The 12,974-nt window shown below is 40.0% G+C and overlaps 1 protein-coding gene across 1 annotated transcript in view; it reads left to right on the top strand.

Moving 5' to 3' along the window:
• Positions 1–11,662, top strand: part of RIOK1 (RIO kinase 1) — a 29,894-nt gene extending 18,232 nt beyond the window's left edge. The window contains exons 14-17 of the mRNA XM_049654889.1: positions 2,241–2,360; positions 3,187–3,240; positions 4,474–4,626; positions 6,160–11,662. Of these exons, the coding sequence (XP_049510846.1) occupies positions 2,241–2,360; positions 3,187–3,240; positions 4,474–4,626; positions 6,160–6,270 (438 nt within the window). The 3' untranslated portion in view covers positions 6,271–11,662. The remainder of the gene's footprint in view (positions 1–2,240; positions 2,361–3,186; positions 3,241–4,473; positions 4,627–6,159) is intronic.
• Positions 11,663–12,974: the final 1,312 nt, after the last annotated feature.

Below are 12,974 nucleotides of genomic sequence, written 5' to 3'. Positions count from 1 at the left end.
TACATTTCACTACATCATTCCACTCAGCAGCCTATGAGACAATTTTTCTAGATAGAGAACTCTATTTACTTGAAGAATAATTGACGTGCAGTATTATATTACTTTCAGGTGTACAGCACAGTGATTCAACATTTATATACATTACTAAATGGTCACCACAATAAGTCTAGTTCCCATCTGTCACCATACATAGTTATTACAATATTATTGACCGTATTCCCTATGCTGTATTTTATATGTGACTTATTTTAAAACTGGAAGTTTGTACCTCTTAATCCCCTTCACGTATTTTGCTCTGCCCCTCATCCTCTCCCCACCTGGCAACCACCACCTTGTTCTCTATATTATGAGTCAGTTTCTGTTTTGTTTTTTTTAGAATCCACATATAGGTGAAGTCTTATAGTATTTGTCTGTCTCTTTTATTTCACTTGATGTAATACTCTTGAGGTCTGTCCATGTTATCACAAATGACAAGATTTCATTCTTTTTTTTTTTTTTTTTTTTACTAATAATTTTATTTTACTGTGTGTGTATGTGTATCCACATACATACATACATACACTCCATTTTCTTTGTTGATGGACACTTAAGTTACTCCCTTATCTTGGCTTTTGTAAATAATACTTCAGTGAACATAGGGTACATCTATCTCTTTGAATTAGTATTTTTATTTTCTTTGGTTATATACTCAGAAGAATTGCTGAATTTTATGGTAGGTCTGTTTTTAATTTTTTGAGGAACCTCCATATAGTTTTCCATAGTGGCTGCACCAGTTTGCATTCCCACCAGCAGTGCATGGGGGTTCTCTTTTATCTATACCCTTGCCAACACTGATTTATTTTTGATACTAGCCATTCTGACTGGTGTGAGGTGATATCTCATTATGGTTTAGATTTGTATCTCCCTGATGATAAGTGATCCTGAGCATCTTTTCATGGGTAAGTTGGCCATCTGTGTGTCTTTGGAAAAATCTCTGTTCAGGTCCTCTGCCCATTTTTTAAATCAGATTGTTTTTTTGTTGGTGGTGAGTTGTAGGAGTTCCTTACATATTTTAGATATTAACCCTTTATTAGATGTATCATTTGTAAATATTTTCTCCCATTCGGTAGACTGCCTTTTCGTTTTGTTGATGGCTTTGTTTGCTGTGAAAAAGCTTTTTAAGTTTGATGCAGTCCCATTTGCATATTTTTGCTTTTGTTGCCCTTGTCTGAGGAGACAGATCCAAAAAATATTGCCAACACTGTTGTTTAACTTTACTGCCTTTATTTTCTTTTAGGAGTTTTATAGTTTTGGGTCCTACATTTAGGTCTTGGCTCTATTGTGAGTTTATTTTTGTGAATGGTGTAAGAAAGTGGTCCAGTTTCATTCTTTTGCATGTGGCTTCCAGTTTTCCCACCACCATTTGTTGAAGAGACTGTCCTTTCCCCATTGTGTGTTCTTACCTCCTTTGTTGTAAATTCATTGACCTTATATGCATGGGTTTATTTCTGGCTTATTTATTCTGTTTCCTTGATCTATGTGTCTGTTTTTGTGCTAGTGCTATACTCTCTTGATTATAATAGCTTTGTAGTGTAGTTTGAAATCAGAGAGTATAATACTTGAGATAGAGCACATTTTTAAAGAAGCTATTGAAACATCTGACTCAAGAAGGAAAATCCTGTTTCAGTTCATGACTGTGAATTTTAAAATGATTTATATGTTGATTTCAGTAACATTGTAGATTTTAAATATTTCTGGTAAAAAAGAAAATTGTTTTAGCCTTGAAGATCAGTGGATTTTTTGTGAGTGTGATCCATGTTCTCACAGCTATTAGTGTGATGGATGACTGTAAGGCACCCTATATTTGTCACCAATTCTGAACCCTTTTCACCATAGCACAGGACAGACAATATTTCCATGTAAGAACATGTTCCTTTGTAAGGCATAACCAGGGGCAGCACTTGCTAATGCAACTCCATTCCTTCCTTTCCCACTCAGAAAAGCTTTTGAGAATGCAAATGAAGGGAGAGAGGTGTTATTTTAAGGGTAACTTCAAATCATTTCATATTTTATCGTTAGTAACAAATTCCTTTTGGCACACCACACAGCAGATGTAAACACCAGTGTGTGCGGAGAACCTGGCTGAAAATCAGTGTTGTAGATGACGATAGATTCTGTGACATGACGGGTGTGGGATGCTCAGTGAATGAGAGAAGCATGTGAATAACACTTTTGGTTTTACTTTTCTCTGTGTGTGTTAGGTGTTTAAGCGAGCATACATTCCTAGAACCTTAAACGAAGTAAAAAATTATGAGAGGGATGTGGATATAATGATGAAATTGAAGGAAGAGGATATGGCCATGAATGCCCAACAAGACAATGTGAGTAGCTTGATTTGTATATAGCAAGCAAATTTACAGAGGAAGCTACTGTCACATACCTGCCTCTTGACTGTTGGCTTCTAATCTAGTGAGATGGCTAATTCCCTTTGCATTAACAGGTCCTTTCTGTGTATTGGATGTAAAGGATGTTCACTGGCATTTGTGAAAAAATGACACATTTGAGTCCAATAGACGATAGTTGCAGAAAATTGAAGATATCTGTTTAAGTCTAGGCTATAAATCATTATTATAGTGGGTCTGTTAACATATGTGTTTCAAGGTCTGGAACATTTTTTTTTCTGTGAAAAAGCCAGATAGTAAATATTTTTGACTTTGCAGGCCAGGAAGCAAATTGGAGGCTATTATGTAGGTCATTATATAACAAAGAAAAAATTTCCCCAAGTATTTATTGATGAAATTAAACGCTCTTTAATAATAATCAATTCCTACTAATCACAATTCCTATTAATGAGAGAAGAATGGAGTTATTTGGGGGAGCAGAATACATTTCATTTAATTGAGATTCAGAGTTAGAGTTTTGTGTCATCAGGTTGGTGGCAGAGTTTCATCTGTAAAAACCATCAAGCTGTGGGTAGGTTGTGGGCAGGTTGTGGGCCAGAGTTTGCTCATGTCTCTTATGTTTGGTGGGCAAGAATAATTCCCACCAAGAATAAACTGTGTGTTAAGAGGAGATAAATTTTAGGCTCCTTTTAATAATCACAGAAGGTACCAGTCAGCTCCCAGCGTTCTTCCATAATATTACAGGGTGTGTTCTTCACAGCGTAGGTTTATGTTGACTCTTCTTTTTTGTCTCTTTGGTTATAAGATTCTGTACCAAACTGTTACGGGAATGAAGAAAGATTTGTCAGGAGTTCAGAAGGTATGAGAACATGTGTTGCTGTTTACTTACGTGAATACTCCTTTGGAGGGTGTAAAACTTGATGTATACTAGAATTAAATTAACAGTGGTATTATATTAGTATAGATCCTTTCCAAGTTCATGGGAATTTTCAGAAATGCCCTTTTTGTGTTCATTCTTTTAATCCTAAGACTGAAATTTGGGAATTTACGGTTTATTTCTCATTCTGCCTCCGAATTGTTCTATTGTTGTTGCTGAGGCAGTGATATTTTTTATATCCTGGTCTTCATTTGTGAAATTATTGATGATAGCCATGTATTTCTTAATGTTTTTACAGTCAGCTTTAAAAAAAAAAACAAAACACAATGGAATCTGGTCTCCTACTGCTTTATAACCTGTTGAAGAGCAATCTCCTCATGAGTCTAGCAGTCTTATACCGCTGGATTCCTTAGGGGTTTTTTCTTGGAAAAGTCTTGTTTTATTTTGTTTTACATTTCAGGATGGTGCAGATTAATTCTAATTAAGCAGTAGTAAATAAAGGCAGTTCTTGTTATTTTAATGTTCTTAACTAAAGGCTTAAATGTGAAGGATCATAGTTTGCTTCTTGAAAATTTGATGTGTGTTTGTTTTTGGAAGAATCAAATTAGGAAAACTCACATACTCACTGTGTGTTATATATAGCAAGTGTTACAGGGCTGTTGTGCCATGAATTCCAGGCCAGGAACATTTTGTTAAAACTGGCTAGGAAACCTTTTTGTACAGTTCCCTTTTAAAGTTTACTTTTTATTATAAAAAGAAAACCTCTTGTTCTTTAAAAATGCTTTCTGCTAAAACTTCTAAATGTCAGAAAAGAAAATCTCTCTTGTTTAAATATTGTTTTCCCTTTTGATTAACAATAAATTGTTGCTTGAAATCGTATTCATAGGAAAACAGCTGTGAGATTATCCAAATAAATCTTTTAATTCTTACTTCCATCTATATTTCACATCTTTCGATATTCCAGCTCAGTTCTGTCTTTGATCTGAGTCACCCAGGAAAGCCCCAGTTCCTTCATTTGGGTATGTTCTTGAGCCTTACGAGATGGGCTGTTTTCTAGCTTCTGCCCTGATGTTCTGTTGTTTTCGATGCTTCAGTACAGGATGTTGTTTTTCAGTGTATATCTGCAAGGCTAAAAAATCTGAATTGTGGCTTTAACACATTTAACAATAGATAACTAAGTGGTTTCGAATGACATGGTTTTGTAATATTTTCAAGGTTCCTGCACTTCTGGAAGATCAGGTTAAGGAAAAGGCTTGTTCTGATTCAGATGATGCTGGAAGCTCTGAGTGTTCTGACACAGACTCTGAAGAGCAGGGAGACCAGGCCTGCTTAAGGAAACCCGCTGCTGACCCTGAAGTTGATAAAAAGGTTAGTGAGAACTCAGATTCCCTTGTTCTTCAATGTGGCAGCAAAGCCAGCCTCATTTCTCTTTGCTCACGTATCTAGATTATGATGGCAGAAAATAGTATTGATCAGTAAGTACTTCCAGTTGTAGATCTAGTTTCTAAGTGTGAACTTTGCCTTTGGAAGTCACACTGTTTAGGGATTGGACTGCTATTAAGAGGTCCCTGGGCACTGCCTAGAGAGAAGGACGCACTGAATTCATTGATCAGAAATGATTGTAATTCACTTGAAATACAAATGATGTTGGAGTTGTCCCATGATGAAATACTGAAACGCCATTTTACAGGGGATTTGCAGCCCCGTCAAGTGTTGCCAGGATCTAAAAGACTTACTCCACTCCTAGCCATGGACAAGAGACACTACTGACTGAATGATACATGACTGCTGTGTAAATGTTACTCTTCATTCTTAGCTTGATCCTTTAAACTTTACAACATGTGGGTCCTAAGACTTCTGAGAGACATACCGAGCTCACGTGCACAGAATTTTCTCTTTCAATCTACTAGAAATGCTTAGTCTGTTTCCAACCTTTATTTCTCTTAGAGTATGAAACTTGTGAAGAAAATGAGTTGCAAACATTTAATAATCCTCCCAGATATTTCTGTTTGGCAGTCTTCAAATTTCTTTCTCTTTTCTTTTCTTTTCTTTTCTTTTCTTCTTTTCTTTTCTTTTCTTTTAGAGACAGGGTGTGGGGGAGGAGCTGAGGGTGGGGGGAAGAGACAGAGAGAGAGGGAGGGAGGGAATCTTAAGCAGGCTCCATGCTGGGCATAGATCTCAGGATCCTGAGATCATGACCTAAGCAGAAATTAAGAGTCACTTAACCGACTGACTAATCTAGGTGCACCTGGCAGTCTTCAGGGTTGTTTTTTGTTTTTTGTTTTTATTTTATTTTTTTTAGTCTTTGTTTTTGAGAGAGAGACAGAGTGTAAGCAGGAGAGGAACAGAGAGAGAAGGAGACACAGAATTTGAAGCAGGCTCCAGACTCCGAGCTGTCAGCACAGAGCCTGATGCAGGGCTTGACCTCACGAACTGTGAAATCATGACCTGAGCCAAAGTCGGACGCTTAACTGACTGAGCCTCCCAGGCACCCCGTTTTTTTTTTTTAATGTTTATTTATTTTTGAGAGAGAGAGTGAGTGTGAGTCAGGGAGAGGCAGAGAGAGAGGGAAAGAGAGAATCCCAAGTAGGTGCTATGCTGTCAGAGCAGAGCCTCATGTGGGGTTCAAACCCAGGAACCCGGGAGATCATGACCTGAGCCAAAATCAAGAGTCAGACACTTAACCAACTGAGCCACCCAAGTGCCCCACAAATTTATGTTAAGAAACTCCAAAGACAAATTTCGAACGAAATTTCACTACTAAATCATAATCATTTTCATCTAGCTATATTCACTTTTATCTTTTGACATATATTTTTTTACTTAGTTGTAATAGTAAAGTTAATACCCTGAACAAATGAAGTCTGCAGGTTCTTTTAGTTTATTTTTGTTTTTTTACAGGAAAGAAAAAAGATGGTCAAGGAAGCCCAGAGAGAGAAAAGAAAAAACAAAATTCCAAAACATGTGAAAAAAAGAAAGGAGAAGACCGCCAGGATGAAAAAGGGCAAATAGAATCAGAATGCCACAACATAAGAGTAATTTACCATCTGTCACTTTTCTCACCCACGCTGTGAGCTATGAGCTGCGTCTTGAAGACGTGCTACTGATTTTAACTGAGGTTATCACGGCAGTGTCGTGAAGACGGAGTTACGTGTTCTCATCTAATTATGTAAAAAGCTCTAAGCCCTCTTACCTAGACCCAGTCACTGCCTCTGTGTGGTATTGACAGAGGATTTATTTAAGCAACTATATGAAGAACTTTGTACAATTTTATTTTTATATGTATTTTTTTCTCCTGCAGTGTGTTTTTTGAGGCATCATAAATGTTATAATGTAATGAGCATTCATCGTCTTTAAGTGTAAAGGCACTTTGGACAGACTTGGCAGATTGTATTTGCTTTGTTTGTACATGCCAGAGACCCATCTGAAATCATTTGATCACAGGGCCACGGTTTCTGTAGAAGGGAGTTTCCCTTCGAAGAGAATTCACATGGCTGTTGACATAATCATTCACTGCAACTGTTACGACCGTGAGGTATGCATTGATGTTCATCTGTGATGCACTTATGCATCATCTCTGATACTCTTGAGTTCAGACATCCCAGTTCGTAAGCTGTTTCACACTCCGCTGTTTGGCCTGTTCATTCACTCATCAAATATTTGAGTGGCTCAGGTGCTAGGGATACAGAAGTAAACAAAACCAAAAAATTACTACCTTCAGGTAGTTTACATTTTGAAAGGAAAACGTTAAACAAGTAAATAAAAAACAGTATCTGAGTAGGTGGTGAATTCTGTGGAGAGAAAGGATGCAGTAAAGAGAGAACTCCTGGGGAGGAAGGAGGCTGCCATTGTCAAACAGTCCACACTAAGCAGCTACATTTGAGCAAATACTTGAAGAATGTGAGTCGTGTGCATATTCGGAGAGAAGGGTATTCCAGGCACAACAGGTGGGAAGGCCTTGAGACAGAAGTGTGCCAGAAAGTTCTAGAAACAAGAGACTCCCATAACTGAGAAAGAGGAGATCCGATGGTGCCAGGCTATTAGAAGGTTTTGAGCAGAGGAAGGATATGATCTGACTTGGGTTTTGGGAGGATCTTGATCTCTCTAGCCTGTGTGGAGTCCTGAGTAGGAAGCAAGGGTGGGAGACCAGTGGGTGCTTACGGTGGTAGCCCACGTGAGCGATGGTGGTGACTTGGTCTAGGATGGTAGCAGTGGACTTGGAGAGAGCAGTGGGATTCTGGGTGTAACACAAAGTGGAGCAACCCTGATGTGCTGAGGGGAGTATGTATCAGGCGTGTGACAGACAGTGAGGGATGACTTCAGGATTTGTGACCCAAGCAACTGAGAGACTGTTGGAGTTGCCACTTCCTGTGTTGGGAAGGAATGTGGCTGGAGCAGGTTTTGGGGGTAAGAGATGAGATAAAAGCTTACATTGCAACAAAGCACAAAGGTCAAAAGAAATTAATTTTTAACTTTTTACCATATACTTTATGTTAGAAATGTCTGTTTTAGCCCTTGCATCAGAAACAGTTGCTACAAATAAGCTTAGTTTACCTTAAACTGAAGCTTGCACCTGCTTGTTTGAAGGTTGGTGGGCTAGTGGGGGTGGTCAACTAAGCTTTTAAAATATTAGATCACATTTATTATGTTCATACGATCTTCTCCCTGACTTCAAAAAGTTCAAAATGCAAAATGTAATTCAGTGAAATACAACAGCCCCTCTAAAATATTCTACAATTAACCAAAGGGAAAGCAGAAACAGACTTAACAATTCTATACACCTTTGAGGGTTTTATCTTCAGGATCTTCCCTATGTTGTATTTGTTTGGTCTTAGTCTCTGACAGGGTGTATTTGAAGAGGCCAAGTTTCTCAGTGCTATCTTTTGGTGAATCTAATGTAATTATGAAGTTTGGAATCAATTTCTCTTGGGCAGAAGTAGTGTCAGCAAGATACAGGGACAATTCCTTCTCATTTGCATTGCTTCCGGGAGGAAGTGGCTTGTAAAATACCAAAATTTGGGACTATAGGGAGATTCTGGGGGGTGTCTGGGTAGCTTGGTTAAGCATGAGGGTCGTGAGTTCAAGCCCCAATTTGGGCCCCACACTGGGCGTGGAACCTACTTTAAACAAAGGGGGGGGGTAGATTCTAATTTGAGGAACATTTTTCTAATAACTGTCTTGCTGATAGGCTGTTTCCCTGTTTGGATTTGTGGGCCACTGGTAATATTCCTGGCAAACTTGTCTGAAACTGTATGTCCCCATTCCTGTCTTTCTCACCAGAAGGCTTGGAAGGAGTCTCTTCTTAGGCAGACTTCTAGAGCTATTTGCTGACTTCAGTTGCAATTGAATTTTGAGTGCCTGACAGGTTTTAAGTGCCCATGGATTATTGGTTGTACAGTTACTTTCCATCCGGAGGGATGAGGTTTGGGTCTTTGACTCAAAGGCTGGTACATAATTTTGTCAATTGTACATGTATCTGATTTCCTGTCATATTTTGTTGATACTTAATCCTTTCAAATAATGTACGTTCTTTCTAAAAGTTAACTGTGAGAAATTTGGATAATTTCTTTGAAGCACAAAATCACAGCTATCTCCAGGGCTGCTCTAGGTGTCATCCTTCCTGTGATGAAGCAGTTTGGGACCAGAACTTGCACAGGCCCAGATGCTCCAGCATTTGAGCACGGCCTTGCAGCAAAAAGACAGGAACTATGGTGGCACTATTTGTCTCAGTCTGACAAGTAGAAAACCCAGGTTTCTGTGCTGGCATCAGGTTTCCTTCAGTTTTCTCTCTCCTTGATGAAGATGGACTCAAGAGGTTGGAAAACGTTTTGGTTTGGTACAAAGGGTTGTTTGAGATGGTCTCTCCTTTTCAAGAATGTTCTGTTGAATTCAGTGTGAGCAGCTTGCTGTTTTTTGGTAGTGGGCCTATCCTGTTTTGTGGCTGTGATCTCATTAGTCTTTTGGATTGGCAAATGAAGAGTTGAAAAGTTCTAAAAGCTGGTAAAAAAAAAAAATTCGGTTTAAGGACATCTCAAACGTCATGGGCTCCAAAGGAGGACATTAAAATCTTTTTGTTTTCAAAAGCTTGACAGGTTTTCTAATTTTTAGTTGTTTATACACACAGTAAGTAGAGACCATGACCGTTCAGAGTTCTACCTTGATTTCTGGGGGTTATTTTGTCATGGTGAAAGAGTTGCACTGATCAGCATCTCCTCAAAGTATAGTTTCCCAGGAAGATGTTTTATGAGCACATCAGATGGACACAGCTTTCAACCATGGGTAATCATTAAGCAAGAGCTCTTTATGCTGTGTTTTGAATCAGATTAAGTTGTCACAGTCCCTACATTTCGGTTGCAGTTTTTAACTTCTGTAGCCTTTGGGTTTGTGTTGCCTTGGACATAAAGACTTTTGTAAATGCCCCAGGGCAAATTGGAATGCTGTATATCAAATCATCTAAGCTAGTTTCCGAAGGAGAAGATGCTTTTCTTGCACCTGTGTTCTCCATGCATCTTGGTCCCAGTTGATAGTGTTATGGAAACCTCTGGACTTGAATTTGAGGAACCAAGACTTGAATTGGTGGAATTCTTGACTTTGGTTTTCAGCTTTCCTTCATCTTCTGTGTCACTGCACATCGTGCTTTAAGTGCTGGCAGGCCATGAGTGTGAGGAGGTGGCTGTCCTACAGCTAGAGTAACCACACAGCCACACAATCTTTGTCCTCATCCCCTCCCCCCCAGAACGGTAAGGGGGTCATCTAGTGTGTGAGCAGAGCTACTTGTAGCTCTCTGAGACGCTTCCATGTCTCATGAGTGCTACTTAATAGTTTTTGTTTGTTTGTTTGTTTAGTAGTAGTTTTGTTTAAAGCCTGATCAACCTCATCCTCTTTGGATGAGATTTTTCACCTGTGTAACCACTGTTTGTGACCATCATGGGGTTCTAGATTTGTCATTGAAAAAGTGGTAGGTCCTTGGGGCCAAAGAATTGTTGGAGTCACGATGCTACTAGAGTGCAGAAGTTGGAAAAACAGAGGAGGCCAGAGAAAGGTATGTTTAAGGTCATACTAATGGAAAGTTGCCCTTGGACATATCTGCGGTGCAGCCATGGGTGGGAGTGGCCACGGGAGGGTAGCAGACAAAAGCATTGAAGGCCGGAAGGCCAGGGAACTGAGGCTAGGGCGTGGCAGGGCCATCTGTGTTAGGACAGGCCTAGTTTTAGAGTGTCCGTAGGAGCCCTGCTTCAGTCTTCAGGGAGAGAAGGGAAGTGGGCTGGGGAGGGCGTGGCATCGATGCTTGCCACTTGGAGGGGAAGTGAGCGGTGTCTGATGACATGAAACTAAGGGTGGCAGGTCGAGCAGTGCCCCCAGGAGAGCCAGAGTTTAAATGCAGTAAGTAAAAGGGAACCCTCAGAGGAGATGCTGAGGACACAAGGCTCTTGGTGTCTGACAACGAGTTCTGAAAGGCCCCGTGGGAGTGTTTCAGGACTTAGAAAGGGAAGGGATCTATTTGAGCTCAGGTGCAGGCCAAGCCTTGGTGGTGTTGGCGGCTTCAGGTTCTCAGAACCTGATGCCATGAAGTAGACAGATGCGGCGACCTCTGTGGAGATAGTAGTGGGGCCCACCTCACAGAGTTCCTGTGAAGGACGCTGAGGAGAGCTTGGTGAGGGGTGGATCAGGCCTTCAGTGCCTAGACCCATTGCTCAGTCACTGAAAGTGGAACAGCCAGACACGTGGGCGCTCCTGTTGTGGAGTAGGAAGAAGCGCAACACAGCCACCTGTGAAGTATCTTGCCTCCTACAGAAGCCACTGAGCCTGAATCCAGGTAGTCTCCAGATGTGGTCAGCGGCACACAGGGGCTGGATTAACTGAGGCTGGGAGGAATCAGTCATCCAAATCCAGAGTCAGAATATGTGTCAGGGAAAAAGGAAGAAAAACTGTTGCAAAAAGTGAAAGAAGTCTAAGAGGCAGGCATGCCAATGCTGGGGACGTCGTTTGGATCCTGATTAGACCAAATCAATTGTAAGAAGATGGGCTTTTTTTGTTTGTTTGTTAGGCAAACAGAAGAAATTTAAAATGGAGTAGGTATTCAATGATGATAGGAAGGAATTGTAATTTTACTGGATATGAGGGTGGTATTGTTCCATTTTAAAAATTGTGCTCTCTGTGTGGACTGAAGACTTTATGGGTCAGACAAATAGGATGTCTGGGATTGCTTGAAAATACTCCATCTTTATCCCCTTCCCTGCAGTAGACAAGACAAGATCAGAACATTAGTAAGTGCTAAAGCTGAGAGTAATGGGTGTATAGGATTCATTGTGTTATTCTATTTCTATGTATAAAAGTTTCCATAAAAGTGTTTTTTAAGATGATTTAAAGTGTATTAAAAACAGGGCTTGTCACTTAGTGTCTATATACTTGTCTTATTATTTTTAAGTAACTGTTTTTGCCTGAGCATCAAGGTTTAACCATGTGGGCCAAATAAAGTCGGTATAGGTAGAATCGTGATGCCTACTGGTCCTGGACTTGCTTGGTGTCACTTGAAATGAACTTTTGGGTCTGAAATTCAGATGCCACTAGTAGGGTGCATGTTGGAGAACCTGTATAAAGAACAAAGGCTGATGGAAGCTTTAGTTCTGCCGAACCTGATCCTTGTTTTAAAATATGATGCCACCTTCTGAGTGCCCTGTCCTAACCACTGTTTGGCATGGCTGTCTGCCCACTTCCCTGAGGCCCCTACATTCTTTATTACCTTTGCACTGTTTTTCTAGAGCTCTTCTAACTCACTTACTTAGATATTGAATTTACTTCTGTATATCACGTGTCTTCGCTCACTTCCGAAACTCTGATTAGAATGTAAGCTTCATAAGGGCAAGGATTTTTACCTTTGTTCAGTTTTGTATCCCAGCACCTAGAATGCTGTCTGAAACATAGTAAATGCTCCATAAATATTTAAGTGAATGATAGGTCGTGATCCTTAAACAAAAATGAGAGTATTACATCAATTGGATGCGCCCCTCATGTTCATAACAATGAAAAGTAGAAGTTGATGTGGACTTCTTTGTACCCTCTCTAGCCCTACCCTGACCAGCGGTGTCCACTTTAAAGTGGCTGACCCGAGCTTTGTCTGTAGGCTATAGCACTGCCCCTGTGGCACTCAAGTCAATGGAACTGATGGGTTTTTGTTTTTAGTATTTATTTGAGACGGAGCGTGTGTGCACGAGAGCAGGGGAGTGGCGGGGGTGTCGGGTGGGGGGGAGAATCCCAAGCCTGTTCCTGCACTGTTAGCACAGAGCCAACGCTGGGGCTTATTCTCACGGTTCATGGGATCATGACCTGAACTGAAATCGAGTTCGACGCTTAGCCGACTGAGCCACCCAGGCGTCCCTGGAACTCATGGGTTTTAAACTAGATTGATATTTTGACTTTGACCATGTGACACCATTTGAGCATTATCCAAAGTGCTCAGCCAAAATTGGATTGACTGATGAATTCTTCAATCACCACAATGTATAACAATGGGAATCTTTGAAACCAACATTTGTGTTTACACATTTTGTCATCTTTTCTAAAATATAGACTGAATAGACAAAGTTTTTAAGATAAATTTATTTTAAAAGATGGTTCTGACTTGAGAGGTACCTTGGTGGCTTAGTCACTTAAGTGTCCAACTCTTTTTTTTTTTTTTTTAATTTTTTAGTTTATATCCAAGTTAGCATATAGTA

This window comes from Panthera uncia (genome assembly GCF_023721935.1).
Source record: "Panthera uncia isolate 11264 chromosome B2 unlocalized genomic scaffold, Puncia_PCG_1.0 HiC_scaffold_25, whole genome shotgun sequence".
Classification (NCBI taxonomy): domain Eukaryota; kingdom Metazoa; phylum Chordata; class Mammalia; order Carnivora; family Felidae; genus Panthera; species Panthera uncia.
Note: the sequence above shows the minus strand (reverse complement) of the source record. Positions and strands in the feature narration are given on the sequence as shown.